Source organism: Epinephelus lanceolatus, chromosome 21 (assembly GCF_041903045.1).
Source record: "Epinephelus lanceolatus isolate andai-2023 chromosome 21, ASM4190304v1, whole genome shotgun sequence".
Lineage (NCBI taxonomy): Eukaryota > Metazoa > Chordata > Actinopteri > Perciformes > Serranidae > Epinephelus > Epinephelus lanceolatus.
In genome coordinates this window covers 14,420,298-14,435,961 of record NC_135754.1, presented here as the reverse complement: position 1 = coordinate 14,435,961, position 15,664 = coordinate 14,420,298, and the positions used below count along the sequence as shown (strand labels likewise).

At 40.2% G+C, this 15,664-nt stretch overlaps 3 protein-coding genes across 3 annotated transcripts; 2 read left to right on the top strand and 1 right to left on the bottom strand.

The window, feature by feature from the left end:
* Positions 1-836: 836 nt before the first annotated feature.
* Positions 837-6,721, top strand: LOC117247395 (aquaporin-8-like). The gene is made up of 5 exons (XM_033611936.2): positions 837-1,269; positions 1,601-1,727; positions 3,642-3,850; positions 4,381-4,515; positions 6,351-6,721. Exons 1-5 carry the CDS (start codon positions 1,004-1,006, stop codon positions 6,391-6,393), a joined length of 780 nt encoding a protein of 259 aa, XP_033467827.1. The 5' UTR covers positions 837-1,003; the 3' UTR covers positions 6,394-6,721.
* Positions 6,722-11,651: 4,930 nt separating this feature from the next.
* Positions 11,652-14,034, top strand: LOC117247697 (aquaporin-8-like). Its single transcript, XM_033612315.2, has 5 exons — positions 11,652-11,993; positions 12,083-12,209; positions 12,317-12,531; positions 13,583-13,717; positions 13,808-14,034. The coding sequence occupies exons 1-5, from the start codon at positions 11,731-11,733 to the stop codon at positions 13,848-13,850; spliced, it is 783 nt and encodes a 260-aa protein (XP_033468206.2). The 5' UTR covers positions 11,652-11,730; the 3' UTR covers positions 13,851-14,034.
* A 116-nt stretch (positions 14,035-14,150) lies between these two features.
* Positions 14,151-15,403, bottom strand: hbae5 (hemoglobin, alpha embryonic 5). The gene is made up of 3 exons (XM_033612316.2): positions 15,245-15,403; positions 14,725-14,932; positions 14,151-14,371 (listed from the first exon to the last, which is right to left on the bottom strand). The coding sequence occupies exons 1-3, from the start codon at positions 15,337-15,339 to the stop codon at positions 14,243-14,245; spliced, it is 432 nt and encodes a 143-aa protein (XP_033468207.1). The 5' UTR covers positions 15,340-15,403; the 3' UTR covers positions 14,151-14,242.
* Between the last annotated feature and the right edge of the window lie 261 nt (positions 15,404-15,664).

The following is a 15,664-nucleotide window of genomic DNA, read 5'->3' as shown; positions in this document are numbered from 1 at the left end:
CTTTCATAGGAATGAACAGGGCCCCGCGTTCAATGCCACATCCAATTCTCTTAAAACATCCACGGAACAGATGAGGAGGCGGTGCTTGCCGTTGTAATGAGTTTCTATGGTTACATTGGCGCTCTCGCTCTCTGGACTTAAAAGCTTGAGAAAGTGTACTACAGCATAACCACCATAGCTCTCGTGCCATTCAAATGTTTTGTTGAAGAATTTTCTATTGTATCTAATTAAGTGAGGTTTTGATGCCTTTACTAATGTGCGATGACATTGCTAATATGCAGATGAGCACATGACGCCATCTGGTGACTTTTTAGTAAGTTTTCAAGCTATTGCTAGCTACTTTCATGGGAAAAGAGTTGGCAACACTGGAGGGGAGCAGGGAGATCTAGGCAGTAGTTAGATAGAGGGACGTTTACCACAGTTCATTAATTTACACATACTACCCACATTGTTATGATACAAAGCTGGTTGAAAATGATCTAAGTATCCCTTTAAGTAAAATCTCTGATTGCTTCTTCTTCTGCTGCTAATGTGTTTGTCATATCAACTTAAAAGTAAATGTAAGTGTTATGTTCATTGTTTGTTTGTGCTGCTCCCAAAGTGGCCAAAAAATCAGTTATTGAAGATTTAACACAAAAAACTAAAGTTTACACCTTCATCAGTTGTTTAAAATGATGCACCTGATAGAGAACTAAAAGATGTGGTATCACTAAACAAAGCACGTGTTGTGCTGACACCCCTCATCCTTATCTCTCAACAACACAGTGTTTATAATTTTATGAGCATCTTCTGATTGCCAACAGTCTTGGGAGTATAGACAATCACAGGAAGGTGGAGCATTAGAGTGGAAAAAAAGGATGTGCGTATGTCCTTTATGGATCATCCTAAGACGGTCTCTTATACATAAGTGTACATTCACCAGACCACCCAGTGCGGGCTGTGGTCCACCAGTGGAACAAGTGGCACAGGGTAGACAGGTTGTTTATATTTTTCCCAAGTCAATATGTCAGGGACAGAAACCAAGACAGAGGTGTTCACCATAACTGAGACGGGAGAGCTGGCAGCTGTCAGAGGCGACACAAACAAGAAGAGGTGCTTCTTTGAGAAGTATGCGCAGCCCTGCCTGGCTGAGCTGTTTGGGACGAGTCTGTTTGTGTTCGTGGGCTGTGCGTCTGTTATTGGGAATGTGGATGCAAGTGGTGTCATCCAGCCTGCTGTGGCACATGGACTGGCTCTGGGAGTGCTGATCATGGTGTTGGGGCAAATTAGGTAAAGACTGTTGAATTCTTGATAGTGTGTTTTTGGAGCAGGCTAATATTTTTTTGTTTTTATAATATTAGGAAGGTCTTCATTTCCTCCAAACAGCATGTGTAGAATAAACATAAATTGACTAATTTAATGTGAATGTGTTTACTGTGATTTAGACAGAAGTAGACAATACTACTCTTCAAATAGTTTCTTATGATTTTTAGTCTAACAAAATAAGTAGACATACAAAGAATCACCTGCAAGTTGTGTTTATCTCATATCTAATGGATAGGTGTCATTATTATCTGTTTATAACACCATGTGGGACTAAAGTTCATTATGTTTATTGCAGTGGGGGGCACTTTAACCCTGCAGTGTCTCTGAGCGTCTACCTGTGCGGAGGGATGGAGCTTCCCCTGCTGGTGCCTTATGTCATGGCTCAGATGTTAGGAGGGATGGTCGGTGCTGGTTTGACCAAGGTGAGAAAAACTATGGTGGGCCAAACTTGTCCATAATGTACGCTCAACTACTCCTTGTGCCAGGCTGCAGCTTGTACAATTCAAGGTTTTACACAGAGTCCATTTCAGCAGATCTCGACTATCTGAAATATATCCTAATATTGTGGACCAATGTGACAGATGCCACGGCTCATCATGTAATTAGAGTCGTATATTCTTTTCCTGCCCAGACTACATAAATTCTGGACTGACTTTTTTTTATGGTTTTAAGAAAGGTTTTAGGAGTCCAGATAGCAATGGATTCTTTTATTACTATATTTAGTGTATCATCTGAACAACTCCAAATTAACTCCTCACAGTCAGAAGTATTAGCCCTTACTTCTCTTTTGGCGAGATGTGGCATTTTAGTCCTGTGGCAATCTCCCAAATCACCATCTATATCACTGTGGCTTAAGGATGTTATGTCCTTTCTTAAATTTGAAAAAATACGTTTAACAGTGAAAGGCTTTTCTGATTAGTTAACTCCTCAGAAATGGAATTCTTTTATAAACTCCTTTAATCCCTCAATAATCCTGTCCTTGTCCCTTATTTTATTTTTTATTAATTTTAATGTTTTTTAATGTGATTTATTTGTATAAATATATTTCAATGATTAATTTGTTTTGAATTTATTAGTTACTTTTTTTTTTTAAGATTATTTTATCGATCTACCTTTCCTGCTTTCTCTTTAACCAAGCTTACTTTGGGGTTACTTACAACCGGATTATGTACACACTTCATTGTACTGTTTTGTCTGGAATAATACTTCCATAATTTATGGCTATTTTTTCCTTTTCAGTGCAGAGACAATTTTTATTGTTCCTGTTCTGTTTACAAAAAAAAGGGAATGACACTTGTTGTTATCCATCTTTCCCATTAAAAAAAGATAAGAAAAAATATAATAATACAATGTAGAAAAGTTAACGTTCACAGTCAAGATTATTTGACTTTTAAAGCAAAAATCATGAGATACTAAGTTAACATATTATTTTGACTTACTATTCCATATTTTTTAAATAGTGAGTTGCAGTGTTGACTTATTATCTCTTAATGTTGGCATATTAAGTGAAAAATTCATAATAACATCTTAAAATCTTGCCTTAGTATTTCAAGATTTTGACTTGAAACATTTCACCGACAAAATAATCCTTTATATATCAATTACTCACCTACTGTGACTGTGACTTAAAATTTGAAAAACAGAATTTTTTTTGATGAATTGGAGTAAAAGGGGCCGATTTTTACAACAGCAAAATTATTTCAAAATATTCGTTTACAAATTCTCACACAACTCCATCCTCCTCCTATCCAGCCGTATGCTCTGTTCTTTCCAGACGGCCCTCTCTGACGGGGAACGGAAGTAAAAGTGAAATTTATCCCTGCTCTCTTCAAGGCCAGACTCCACTGACAAAAACAGTCATTTTACCTCATTGAACACAGGAGCTGCTAATCTATTGCTACCTCGATTTATTAGTTTGTCTATGACTTTGATGTTTTAAACGCTTAGTGACACAAGCCAGCTACAGATCGAGGCAGTTGCTGATCAGCAGCTCCCATCTTCAGCCAGGTAAAATGACTGTTTTTTCAATGGAGTCTGGCTTTGAAGAGAGCGTTGATAAATTTCACTTTTCAGTCCAGTTTTTGACTACTTCTCTCACAATTTTGACTCAGCAATTTTTAGATTTGTATCATTATTATGAACCTTTATTGAAATTGTGACTAAAAAAACAAATGACTGGAATCTTCACTAACTTTTAATCCAAGTAACACCTATTCTTGATTTCTTAGCATGCTTTGTGTGGCAAAAAATAAAGGGTGAAAATACATAATATCTATTCACTCCAGTCAAATGTATCATGCACTGGATGATATATATTCAATTTGTGCTACATTCAGGCAATCTACCCCTCTGCTGTGTATGCTGCTTCCCTCGGAGGAGCCTTTGAACTCGCCAACAACGATCTGGCTAAAACCACTCTGGCAGAGATGACGATGACCCTGTTCCTCACCACGGTGGTGTGCATGGGGGCCGTCAACAGCCAAACCCGCTCGCCGTGGGCTGGTTTCTGCATCGGCCTCACCGTCACAGCCAACATATTAGCTGGGTAAGAGTCTCAGAAGATAAGTCATCCACAGCATCACCATTACCTCATTCATGTCTTCTACTTAGCCCAAAAGTCGGCAAATTGAAATATACCAGACTCAGCGTGAAAATTATCTAGATAGAAATCAAGATACAGATGACATGAGCACAATGTCCTCAGTGATAGCGACAACCCTGGCCACAAGCCTACGCCACACTTTTATTATTATTATTGTTTGTTGTCAGTTATCATATGGAGGTCAAGGTTCATTATTGTTTTGAGTTATTAACTTTGTCGGGGTGATTGACTCTCAGTTTAATGTTTAATCTATATATATTTACTGTCCAGGGATGATTTTGATATTCCTCATTTGAAAAAAAAAATCGTGGGCAGAATTTGAAATTTTATGGTGCATTAAAACCACATTAAAAAATCTCTACTGCATGACTTGGATTTTGAGTGTCTCTGTCGCTGAAAAGGTATCAGCTGCTTCCAAAATGAAAAGCATACTGCTGTTTTACAGTGTGGGTTTGTGCTGGTTGTTGTTTCAGAGGGATGGTGTCTGGGGCCTGTATGAACCCTGCCCGAGCCTTCGGCCCTGCAGCGGTCGCCAACCACTGGAACCATCACTGGATCTACTGGGTTGGACCCATTTGTGGTGCGCTGCTTACTGTCAGCTTCACCAGGTATGTATAGCTGAGTACACAGTGGTAATTTCCCACTGTCGATATTTAACAGGTTTGTTCATTTCTTTATGTAATAAAACCTCAAGTTGGTTATAGAGGGAACTGTTGCTGAAACGTTAAGGTATCCTGTTAAGTGTTTGACCACTAGAGGCACTGTGGAGCAATGTTTTCCACAAGTTGGTCCCTGTTTTGTGGATGGCTTGATTCACATCCTTCCAGTGGTTTCATGCCATTCTACTGATCGACAGTTGGTGGCAGTAATTTACAGCAAATGTATCAATGTGCCAAAAAGGCAGTGAAGATGAAGACTGCTGTCAAGTAGTTAAGAAGTCTTGCAAACTGTTTTATGAGGAGGGAAATGCATTCAATTTGTTTGTTAGACCTCAGTGAGTAGTCAAAAATATTACATGGTCACTTTTGCTGAGAAGAAAATTCCACAAGGCACCTTCATGGTGTTGAAATGAAACCATATTTCCAGTGTACTTTTTGTAATTTGTGGTACTTTCCCAACCTGGTGGTGTCAGATTGCAGCTAAGGTAAATGATATATTCAGCAGAAGCAGAAATAACCGAATTGGTTGAGTTAAACCACAGACCTCATTTCAATCAGGCGGCTCGTTTTGGGAGAAGAGAACATTTATTTACATGTGCACACGAGTATGAGAAATGTGAAAAGTCTTTGGCGATTAGAGCCCATTGTGACGTCGTATTTTTAAGGAGGAAGGTAAAGATGTAGCAGATTAGGGCAGCCCTGCTATGGAGTTTAGATGGTAATGAGATGAGATGAAGAGGGCGCTGAGGATCTGGATGTGAAAAGGAGTGGGTTTTTGCTGAGCTTGTCCTGGGCTCTGGATAAGGTGACTGGAGGTAAAGGGGTGGAGGAGGGTGCGACGATTCCACTTTAAATGACAGCTGACAGCAGCAGAGAGGAGAACAGACTTAATGTTTGGCAGGAGCAACATGCGTGGCTGAAAGAGACTGTGGCGAAGTTAGTTAGCTGATTGGATGATACGCCACACATGATGCTCAAAGGTCAGCAGTGTATCTTATGTAGGTGACGTAAAGATGATAAGTAAAGTCTGGATTAAACTGGACAGTTCTGTTGCTGAATAGATAATTCTTCGTAAGAAGTTTATCACAGTCGTGACCTTCCACCTCCTTTTTCCCCCGGACTTTACACAGAGCCAAGAAAGTGTGCTCCTGTAGCTCTACCCAATGAGCTGTATTACAGTCTGACCTCCACCTTACTTCTTGGTTTAAGTTTGGTCAAGCAGTTACTAGCTATTGAATATGCTTCTTAAACACTAATGGGAATATGAGACTGTCGAGTATTGACATGCAAAAGACCCCCAGACTTAAAGTGACTTAAACAGTTGTGGACATTTTGAGTCTCTTTCTAGTTGTTTTGCATCTTTTTGTAGTTTTTTTGTAACACTGTGTGCCTATACGGTTGTTTTGTGTCTATATGGAAGTGTTTTTCTTCTTTTTGTGGAGATTTTGTGCATCTGTTTGTAGGTATCTTACATCTGTATGTGGGCATTTTGAGTTTCTTTTGAGTCATTTTGCATCTTTTTTTGTTATTGTTTTGTGGCATTTTGTGTCTCTTTATAGTTTTTTTGCATCTTTTTATAGTTATTTTGCATCTTGCAGTTGTTTAGTGTCTTTTTCCAGTGAAATTTTACAATTTTTGGAGGGGTACAAGGGGCAGGACCGATCACTTGGGTCCCTGGGCCTGTGCCTGATAGACCTGTCCATTAATCATCCACATTTTTAACATATTATGTCACACTCCCTGCTGTTGTGAATGACCATAATTGAAGTATCATTCTTTTGCAGGTTGCTGTTCGGTGACCAGAAGACCCGTGTTGTGTTGAAGTGAAAGTGTAATTTATTAAAGAGGAAGACAGAGAGGACTTCAAGACTGACTCGAGGACAGCGTTTCCATTTGTTTGTTCATGCATTACTCAAGAATCAGACTGTAATATTTAAATTTGTCAGCAAAATGTGTGCAAAGGTATTTGTCCTTGACCTGGCTGTTATTGACCCGGCACCAACTCAGTGACATGTTTGTATTTCAAGATTCAATAAAGTGTCTGATGATGTGATAGGGATCTGATAGCTACTCCTTAATTGTACCTTACATGCTCGATTACTGCTGGAAAAAAGTTGAGAGACATTTCATAATAAATTCCATACCTACGATTTCATACGAATGATCACACTTTCTGTTATCCATTAACAGTTTTTTTGTGCTCATTGTTTGGGGTCAGAGTCCTCAATGGGAAACCATGCTTTGATAGCTTTATTACTTAGAAGATGGTACAAGGACAGGGCACTGCACTTTACAATAAGGCTAGATTGAATCATCCTTAGATGACCTTAGATCAACTGAAACAAAGTAAATTAGAATGAAAAGCTTTCTGAAACCTGCAAACCTGTCAATCCTTTGCAGTCACACATGGAAACTGCATACAACCTTTATTGTTTTATTAAAGAGGTATGATGAAATGCATACAGTGATGAAACAGCAATCAAACAATATACCTTCAGCTCATCAAAGGTCTGCAATACATAGATATTCATGGATTTGAATATAAAGGCACACAGTTAAATACAGATGGGTGACACATTAAAGAACCACATAAAATAAGGTGTTGGGCCACTACAAGCCTCCAGAGCGATGAACACCCGTCTTGAAGAAGATAATCTCTTATCTCTGTGGTGTCACTGGTGGAAGAAGATACTTTATTTAAGTGAAAGCTGACCTGAATGTAAAAATACTAAAAAAATTAAAAAAAATACTAGTCCTGCTTTTAAAGTTCAGTTAAGTGTTACCAGTGAAAATGTACTCAGGGATCAGAAGTAAAAGTACCCATGCAGAAATATGACTCTGTATAAGGTTATTTTTAATGATGCATTTATGTGTAAATTGCCTTTTACTTTAATAGTTGCTTGAGGTGAAGCTGATTTTGACTATAGGTTGGGCAGTTTAATAACCTTTCAATTTCATAATGGCATTTCTTTCGGGGTATTAGCACTTAAGATATGTGAATAATATGACAAATATTTTTGCTGCACAGGCAGATTTTTTCGCTCTTTTCTTTTTAGGACTACACAGACTCAAGTAAAGACAAAAAAATCCTGATAAGAAGGAGTAAAGTAGGTCGAAAATACCTATGAATTGTAATTCCAATTTCAAATTCCATCACCGCTTGGTGTGTTGATGAAGGCAGCGACAGTTTGGTCCAAATGTCCTATATGTGTACAATTAGGCTGATATCTGGTGACTGTCAAGGCCATAGCATACGGTAAATAGACTGCACTTGTACAGCGCTTTTCTGGTCTTCCAACCACTCAAAGCACTGTAACACTACACGTCATACACGTCACATTCACCCATTCACACACAGTCACACACTGGTGGCCGAAGCTACCATACACAATGCCATCTTCTCCTTACTAACCATTCACACTGATGGAACAGCCATCAGGAGTGATTTCGGGTTCAGTATCTTGCCCAAGGATACTTTGATATGCGGACTGGAGGAGCCAGGGTTCGAACTGCCGATCTTCCAATTAGTGGACGACCCGCTCTACCTCTGATGATGATCACGTCATTTTAATACACATCAAGCTATTCGGTAGAGACTCGTGCCCTGTACGAAAACATCTGCATTTGTCACCAGTCACTAAATACTCAGTGCTTTACTGAGCACTTAAGTACTTTATGTGAGTAATCGCCTGTGTGTAGCTATGTAAAAATACTAGATTTAAAATGTAGTATTATAATGGAAAGGTACTTAATCAAAGGTAAAATTACTAACTCTGAGGATAAATGCTCCCAGTGAGTGTTTTATTGTAACATTATTCCAATCAGGAGAGATGGATGAATGAAGTAAAGATGACGTTTAATAGAGAATATTGGTGTTCAGGTTGACAGATTATTTGTGCTAATTAAGATTTAGCAGAGGTCTTTGGCACTTAGACACTAAACGGAAACTTTTTGTGACCGAGGGACATCAGAGGCGGTGTGATAAATCCCCACATTACGTCCAGACGCTGGTAGAGGTGGTGGCGGCTGATGACTCTTTGGCTAAAGGCTGATAAGGCGGATGAGGCTGATGAATCCAAGAAGACTAGGCAGTGATGGGGAGGTGGAGGGTGCGCACAGCATGAAAAAACTACAGGCAGAAAAAGAACCATATTTGGAACAAGAAGCAGTAAGATGATAGGCTAACGGAGGAGGTGTGTCACTGTGCTATTGGTTGATTGTAAATCAATTGTAGAACAGCTGATGACTCACTGACAGCCCCGGACAATACAGAGGTCGAAGACCCAGGACTTAAACGGTTTAGTGCTGCGGTAATAAATCTGTGGGGTCATGAGATGATAAATGGTCTATGGGAGTAAATAAAAAAAACAAAAAAAAAACAAAGTTCTGCTACACAAATCTGTATATTTTTGGACTTTTTTTGGATGACCTCTTTGGGCCTTAAACTGTTCTTCAAACAAAACCATGTCAGAAGTTGAGAAGAAAGTGTCTCTTTTTTAGAAGCGCTAACAGTGTGCCAAGTGGTATTATTATTGGCACTGCTGTCACAAGGACAGCCAAATTGCTTTCCGCTTTCCTCAGAGTCTGGCAGCTACCACAGATTTCACAGTCGATAACTGGAGATGGCAACCAGTCGCAGCCAGGACAAACAACAGCGCTATCCTCTTCATTTTTTGGTTGCGCAACGGTTGACGCACTTCCTTTCTGCCCTTAATCAAGCCCTCATTTTACCAGGAGATTACACCCAGTGGCAGACAAAAAAATTTCACAGAGCCCAACCTGGGCACTGCACTTTTGTTTTAATCTTTGACAATAATATACAATCTTTATCTGTAAAGTGACTCTTAATTTGTAGTTGTAGTGGAGTAAATAGTTTACCTTTTGAATAGCAGAGATGTGGACTCAAGTCACAACTTTGATGACTTTAGACTTGACTTGACAAAATCAAAAAAGACTTGCAACTCGACTTGGACTTGAACACCAATGACTCGTCACTTCACTTAAGCTTGAGCCTTTTACTTGAAAATACTTGATATCTTCCCCCAAAACCCAAAGAATAAAATATGTATAAAATGTATGTTATTTAAAAAAGTGTGCCATGAATCAATTCATTTCCCCTAATTTCCTAAAACAACTACCGTTAACATAACTCATTCACAGCAAGTCAACATTCATTTCTCCAGACCCACTTTGTTCAAACCAATCCAACAGCATCCAGTCAAGTTGCACGAGAGAATCATGAAGAGCTAAAGTTATGTTACTGAGTGCCAGTTGTTACAAATGATACCAAAGATAACTACGTCCATGTACAAAAACTATGTAGTTCGTTCGTTTGAAGTTGCACAAAGAACAGCAAGTCAACACTAATATTACCACAGTTAGCGAGCTAATGCTTAGCTAACCTTAGTTTAACAGCTAAGTAACTTTCTGGGTGCTTTCAGACCCAGAGTTTGCTTGCTTTGGTCTAAATCGGGGACTACTTTTGTTTCAAAGTTATATAATTGCCTCGAGTTGGTTCATGTTCTCACGGCAGCATTTACAAGCGGACCAGATAAAATGACTTGCATGAGAAAGCTGCTCTTGATTGGTCAGAATTTCCATGTGAGAAAAATCCAGTAAGTAAACAAAACGTTGGAGATAAGATAAGATAAGATAAGATATGATACACCTTTATTGATCCCACAATTGAGAAATTCCAGTGTTACAGCAGTCAAGGGGAAAGAGTCAGATTAAAGATTTCAACATATTTAGTGCAAAGTGAAAATTGTATGTGTAAATAAAAAGTCAAAGAACATGATTCTCACAGAGCTTCAGGGCTTCTCCAGGTGGGAAAGAGCTCTATGCAGGAGGAAGATGGCGGCGGCGTCCACCCCAATGCCAGGCTGGTAGGCAAACTGCAGCGGGTCCATTGAAGGGCCTACTTGTTCATTTTAGTCAAACCATACAGTTTGAAAACGAGGCATGGCTCCAACTAGAAAACAATGTTTTGATGCACTGGATGTGCTGAATGTGCATATTAAGGCAGTACAGGAGGAGGTGCACATTAATAATCCTCCAGGACTGTAACATGCTCATGTTTAACCCAAACAATGTGTCATGTGACTGCAGTTGGTTCAGATCAAGGTCAGAACACGTTCTCACCACAAACAAACCACAACAGAGTTCATTTGTAACCGGACCGAGATCACCTCTTCAAGAAGGTCTCGGTCTGGTTCTTTTGGTGCGCACCCGAGTGCAATTGCCGTGTTCACACCTGCCCTAACCAACCACACTTAGGGAATAATAGAAAATTGACTTGGATTGAATCAAACCAAACAGGGCAGGTGTGAAAGCACCATTTAACAAACTTGTTTTGACAAATAAATGCCAATTGATACTGATATTACATTTGAGTCATAATGCACTCTCATTATGACTTGTTTAGGACTCGGACCTCAAAGTTAAGGACGTGAACTTGTCGGTCCTGCCTTGAGAATTGACTTTGGACTTAAGTGCAAAGACTTTTGATTTACTTATGACTTGCAGAACAATGATTTAATCCCACTTCTGCTTTATGGTAGTACAGTAAGTAGCATCACATGGAAACATGCAGTTATCTCAAAATGATACTTATGTACAGTGCTTTGAAATGTACCTACCTTATCCAGTGTAACTCAGTCTCATATTATCTAATGTTCATCTCTATAGGTGTACAGAGTGTAGAGTGCATGAAGAGACTAAGCCATTATCTGATACTGTTATTCTGTGTATCCCTGCATCTAATGATAATGATGATGATGATGATGATGAATAACTTGCACTCATCTGATCCCACTGACCGAGGTCAACCTCAAACAGCTTATGTTTTGTTTTGAGCGTTATCACCTCTCTTATAAAAGGTCACTCTGAGGACTCCTTCAAAGACTGGACTCACCCCACCTGAGTCCATGAGAGGAGGTGTTAGGGCGGGCATTGTACTGATGAATATCCTTCACCTTTGATGTTTTATGACCTGTGACACAACTCCAGTTCAGTGTGCCAGCTGCTGGAGATGTTTATAAATAACCACAGCACCTTGCAGTGCTCCGGACGCTGGGTCGCACATAGGTGCTGGAGGTGCAGAGTATCTGTGAGAACCGTCCCGAAACAGCAGTCTCTTCCAGGCAGTAATAAAAACAAGCAGAGATGGGAGTTGAGAACATGGACATGGAAGACACAGACTCTACTCTGATGGAGAAGGGGACCAAGAAGCCACCAGCGCCCAGACCTCCAAACAAATATGAGACTCTGTTTCAGCCCTGCCTTGCCGAGATAGTGGGGACCATGTTCTTTGTTTTCATCGGCTGCGTGTCCGTCATCGAGAACGTGTCTGCAGCTGGACGTCTGCAGCCGGCCCTGGTGCACGGACTGGCTGTGGCGATTCTGGTGGCCGTCATGGATAATATCAGGTAAAGGTTTAAAGAACTGGAATGGCTAAAAAGACAGAAACAATTTGCCATCTGAGCTCAGCTTTTCTCTGCTGCTTCTCTTCTTTTAGTGGCTCCCATTTCAACCCTCCATTCACTATTGCCATCTACCTGTGTGGAGGCATGGAGCTGATGATGGTGGGTCCCTACCTGGTCAGCCAGCTGATTGGAGGAGTGCTGGGAGCTGGGATGGCCAAGGTCAGTTGAAAGAGTACAATATTATAAAAGGATGCATGTTCCAGCTCTTTCTGTACCTCTTAAACATGTAATCTAATAAATTAAATCTTTACTAACACATTTTATAGATTATGACCCCTGCAGACCGATACTACAACGCCACAGGGGCAGCCTTTGATATACTCAAGTCAGAGAGCCAGCTGACTGGAGCTGTCTTTGGGGAGGTGGCTATGACTTGCTTGATCACCATGGTGGTGCTGCTGGTGGCAGTCAACGGCAAGACGAAAACTCCACTGGCTCCGTTCCTGGTGGGCTGCACCGTCATCATCAATGTCCTGGCAGGGTGAGATAAAAGGTTGATACCGTAATGTGTGTTAACAGTTTATGGTGTCTGCACCGTGTTGAACATTTACACAGAATAAGGTCTAAAAGTCACCCACTCTTCTGTCAGTTGCTGCTTTCACTTGAATGATCCAGCTTTACAGTGTGACAATTTTTAAAAATTAAGTTTACCAAAATTAAATAGTGAGAACTGTTTTTGTTGTTTTTTTTTTGTTTGTTTGTTTTTTTTACAAAAAAATGACAAACACCACCATTTTTTATTTACTAAGACAAACATTTGAAGTTTCTTTAACACTGAATTTGGAGATTTTTTGCATGTTTTTGGTGGGACAGCCAAGGGTGTAGGTTTTGTTTCAACATTTGGGGGGACATGTATGAAGGTGGGAGTTTGGGGGTCCTTTGCTGGGAAATTTTAAGTGTGAAAAACATTATTTTCCTGCATTCGTAGTGAAGTTTTCTGCACCATTTTCTGCATCATTTTATTTCAGAATAGAAATCCTCTGCTATTTAAATGTTTTTTATTTCCATTTCCAAAAATGCACATCCTCTTGTGAAATCTACACCTATGGGGACTACAACCAAAAACATAAAAGACATTAAAACTGTCCAAAAACCAAATAAATAATAACCTTCATTCAGCATTAATTTATGCAAATTTCCTAAACTAAAAAAAAAATATTTCAAAACAAAGCTGTTTTAAAATTATTAATTGAAACTCATTATCTAAATAATTATTTCAGAATGAATTAACCAGCACTTTAATTTATGGAATAAATAGCTTGCAAGTCCATATAACAAAATAAATTCAGTTTTTACTGTTATTATTATTTTTTGCCCTTATTTTTTTTATAAATATATCCGACCTTACCATTTATTCACTTTGGAAAAAAAATGTATAACAAACCAACAAAATTATGAATTATATGATGAACTCTTTATCATGTTTGCTCCTACAGTTGTATCACCTCAGATATTTTGTAGATTTTAAAAATAAATAATAAATTGGGGGAAAAAATTGCAGTAATAATTTAACTTTTTTTGCCTTGGTGCAGGGGTGACATATCAGGAACGTGTCTGAACCCTGCCAGAGCTTTCGGTCCAGCTGTGATGACCAACTACTGGATCTACCACTGGGTTTACTGGGTGGGACCCATCGGGGGTGGCCTGGTGGCCGCTGCTTTGCTCAGGTGAGAGAAGTCAAATATGATTGAAAGAATTAAATTAATAAATAAAATGTCACGGCTGGTAAGGTTTACAATGTCTGTCTTCTTTTTCAGGCTCGTTCTGGGTGACGAAAAGTTACGAGTCGTTATGAAATGATAACAGCCTCTATTGTGTGTTTATGACCACGACAATAAACCTGTAAGCATTGTTCTGTCTCACCATATCAGTAGGTACTCCTGTCTCATGTCATAATGACTTTGATGCCGTACTTTTTTTCCTTCCATTTCAAACTGTGTGACTGTGTGGATTTTTCACTATGAAATAAAGAACAAAACACGCATATGATTTCTTTATTCGTGCCCCTGCCCATAAAACATAAACGCCTGTAGATGTTTTATTGTTGCTGGTGCGCGTATGAAGTGAAAACACATTCCTGGAGACATGAAAGACACAAGATCACGTTTGGGAAGTATGCAATTTATTTCATAATTCTGCACCATGAGTTACATGGTTTCCTGTGGCAGATCGCATCCCACACTGCGGACAGTTTAGCGGTATCTCTCAGAGAGAGCCAGGGCCACGTTGCTCAGGAATTTGTCATAAGAGACGTGGGCCTCCGGGGTGAATTCACCGGGGAAGGTGGTGGCCAGCTCCACGAGAATGCAGTGAGACAGGATCTGCGGGTCAGACAAAAAACAGTTGTAAGGTAAATATATGTACAACATAAATGCGTAAATGATACCTAAATAAAGCTCTATCCGTGCGTAAAAGTAGGCATCCTAACCTCGGTATAATGGTAAACGAACTACTAGAACATAACCTCAGCACATATATCATCTCATATGATGTTTATTCTCGTTCTTTTATCAGATTTAGATGTTTTATGCACAGCACGAATGCGTAATTTATGCGCAAACAAAGCTCTAATCGTGCGTAAAAGTACGCACAAGTCATCCTAACTTCGGTATAACGTGAAAGGAACTACTAGAACGTAATCTCATAATGCATGATGTAATGAACCCTGTCTCACCTTGAAGTTGGAGGGATCCACTCTCAGCTGGAAGGCGTGCTGCTCGCTGAGTTCCAGCAGGCCACCAACCAGGTCGTCGATTTTGGCCACAGCCAAACCAATGCCATTCATCACCTTCTTTCCGTGGGCCTTCACTGGGACAGAGCCGGGAGCATGGTCTGTCCAGTGAGTGAAGTAGGTCTTGGTTTGCGGGTAGACCAAGAGCATCCTGTGGAGGTGGAGAGGGCGGTTAGAGGCGGGTATGTCGGAGAGCTGCGCGTAAAACAAACCTGGCGCATGCTGTTTCAGTTCAGTGTCACTGGTGAGTGACTCTGTAACACCTTACAGTTCTAAAATTAAATAAATGACTAAAAACGGACAATATCCCCATGCTAGTGCGCCTAGGTGAGCCAATATCACAGGCTGCGTTCCTGATTTGGTTGCACAAGGCGTGAAATTTTGTCCTTCCAGTATTTCGCCAATGAAATAAAAGCTCGTCATCAAAGTATCTCCAATAGTAACAAGGTAAACAGACACTTACCTGGCCAAGGCATTAGCGCCGATAACGTCAGCTGACTTGGAAATTTTTGCCCAGAGGGCCTTGACGGCAGCCTTGTCCTTATCGTTCAAACTCATGGTGGCTTGTTTCGCTAACCCTCTCTCTTTGGACCGCTATTTAAATACAGTTGGCCCGGGGGGCACACCCACGGGGGCTGATGCCAAGCCGCCTATCAGACCCTTCCTTCAAGCCTGATAGTGCCTCCGGTGGCCCGGTGCCAGCCCGAGAGGTGGTATCAGCTGGTCGCATCGTGGGCGTCAGCTGCCAGAATATGTTCATTTTGCCTATGACGTGCCTAAGTCCCTTCAGGTTCCCCTCCTTGACTCAAAGAGGGCATGTCAGGTCACAAGAGTCCGCAGAAGTGAAGAATCATCAACCTCATCTGTAAAATACATGAAATGA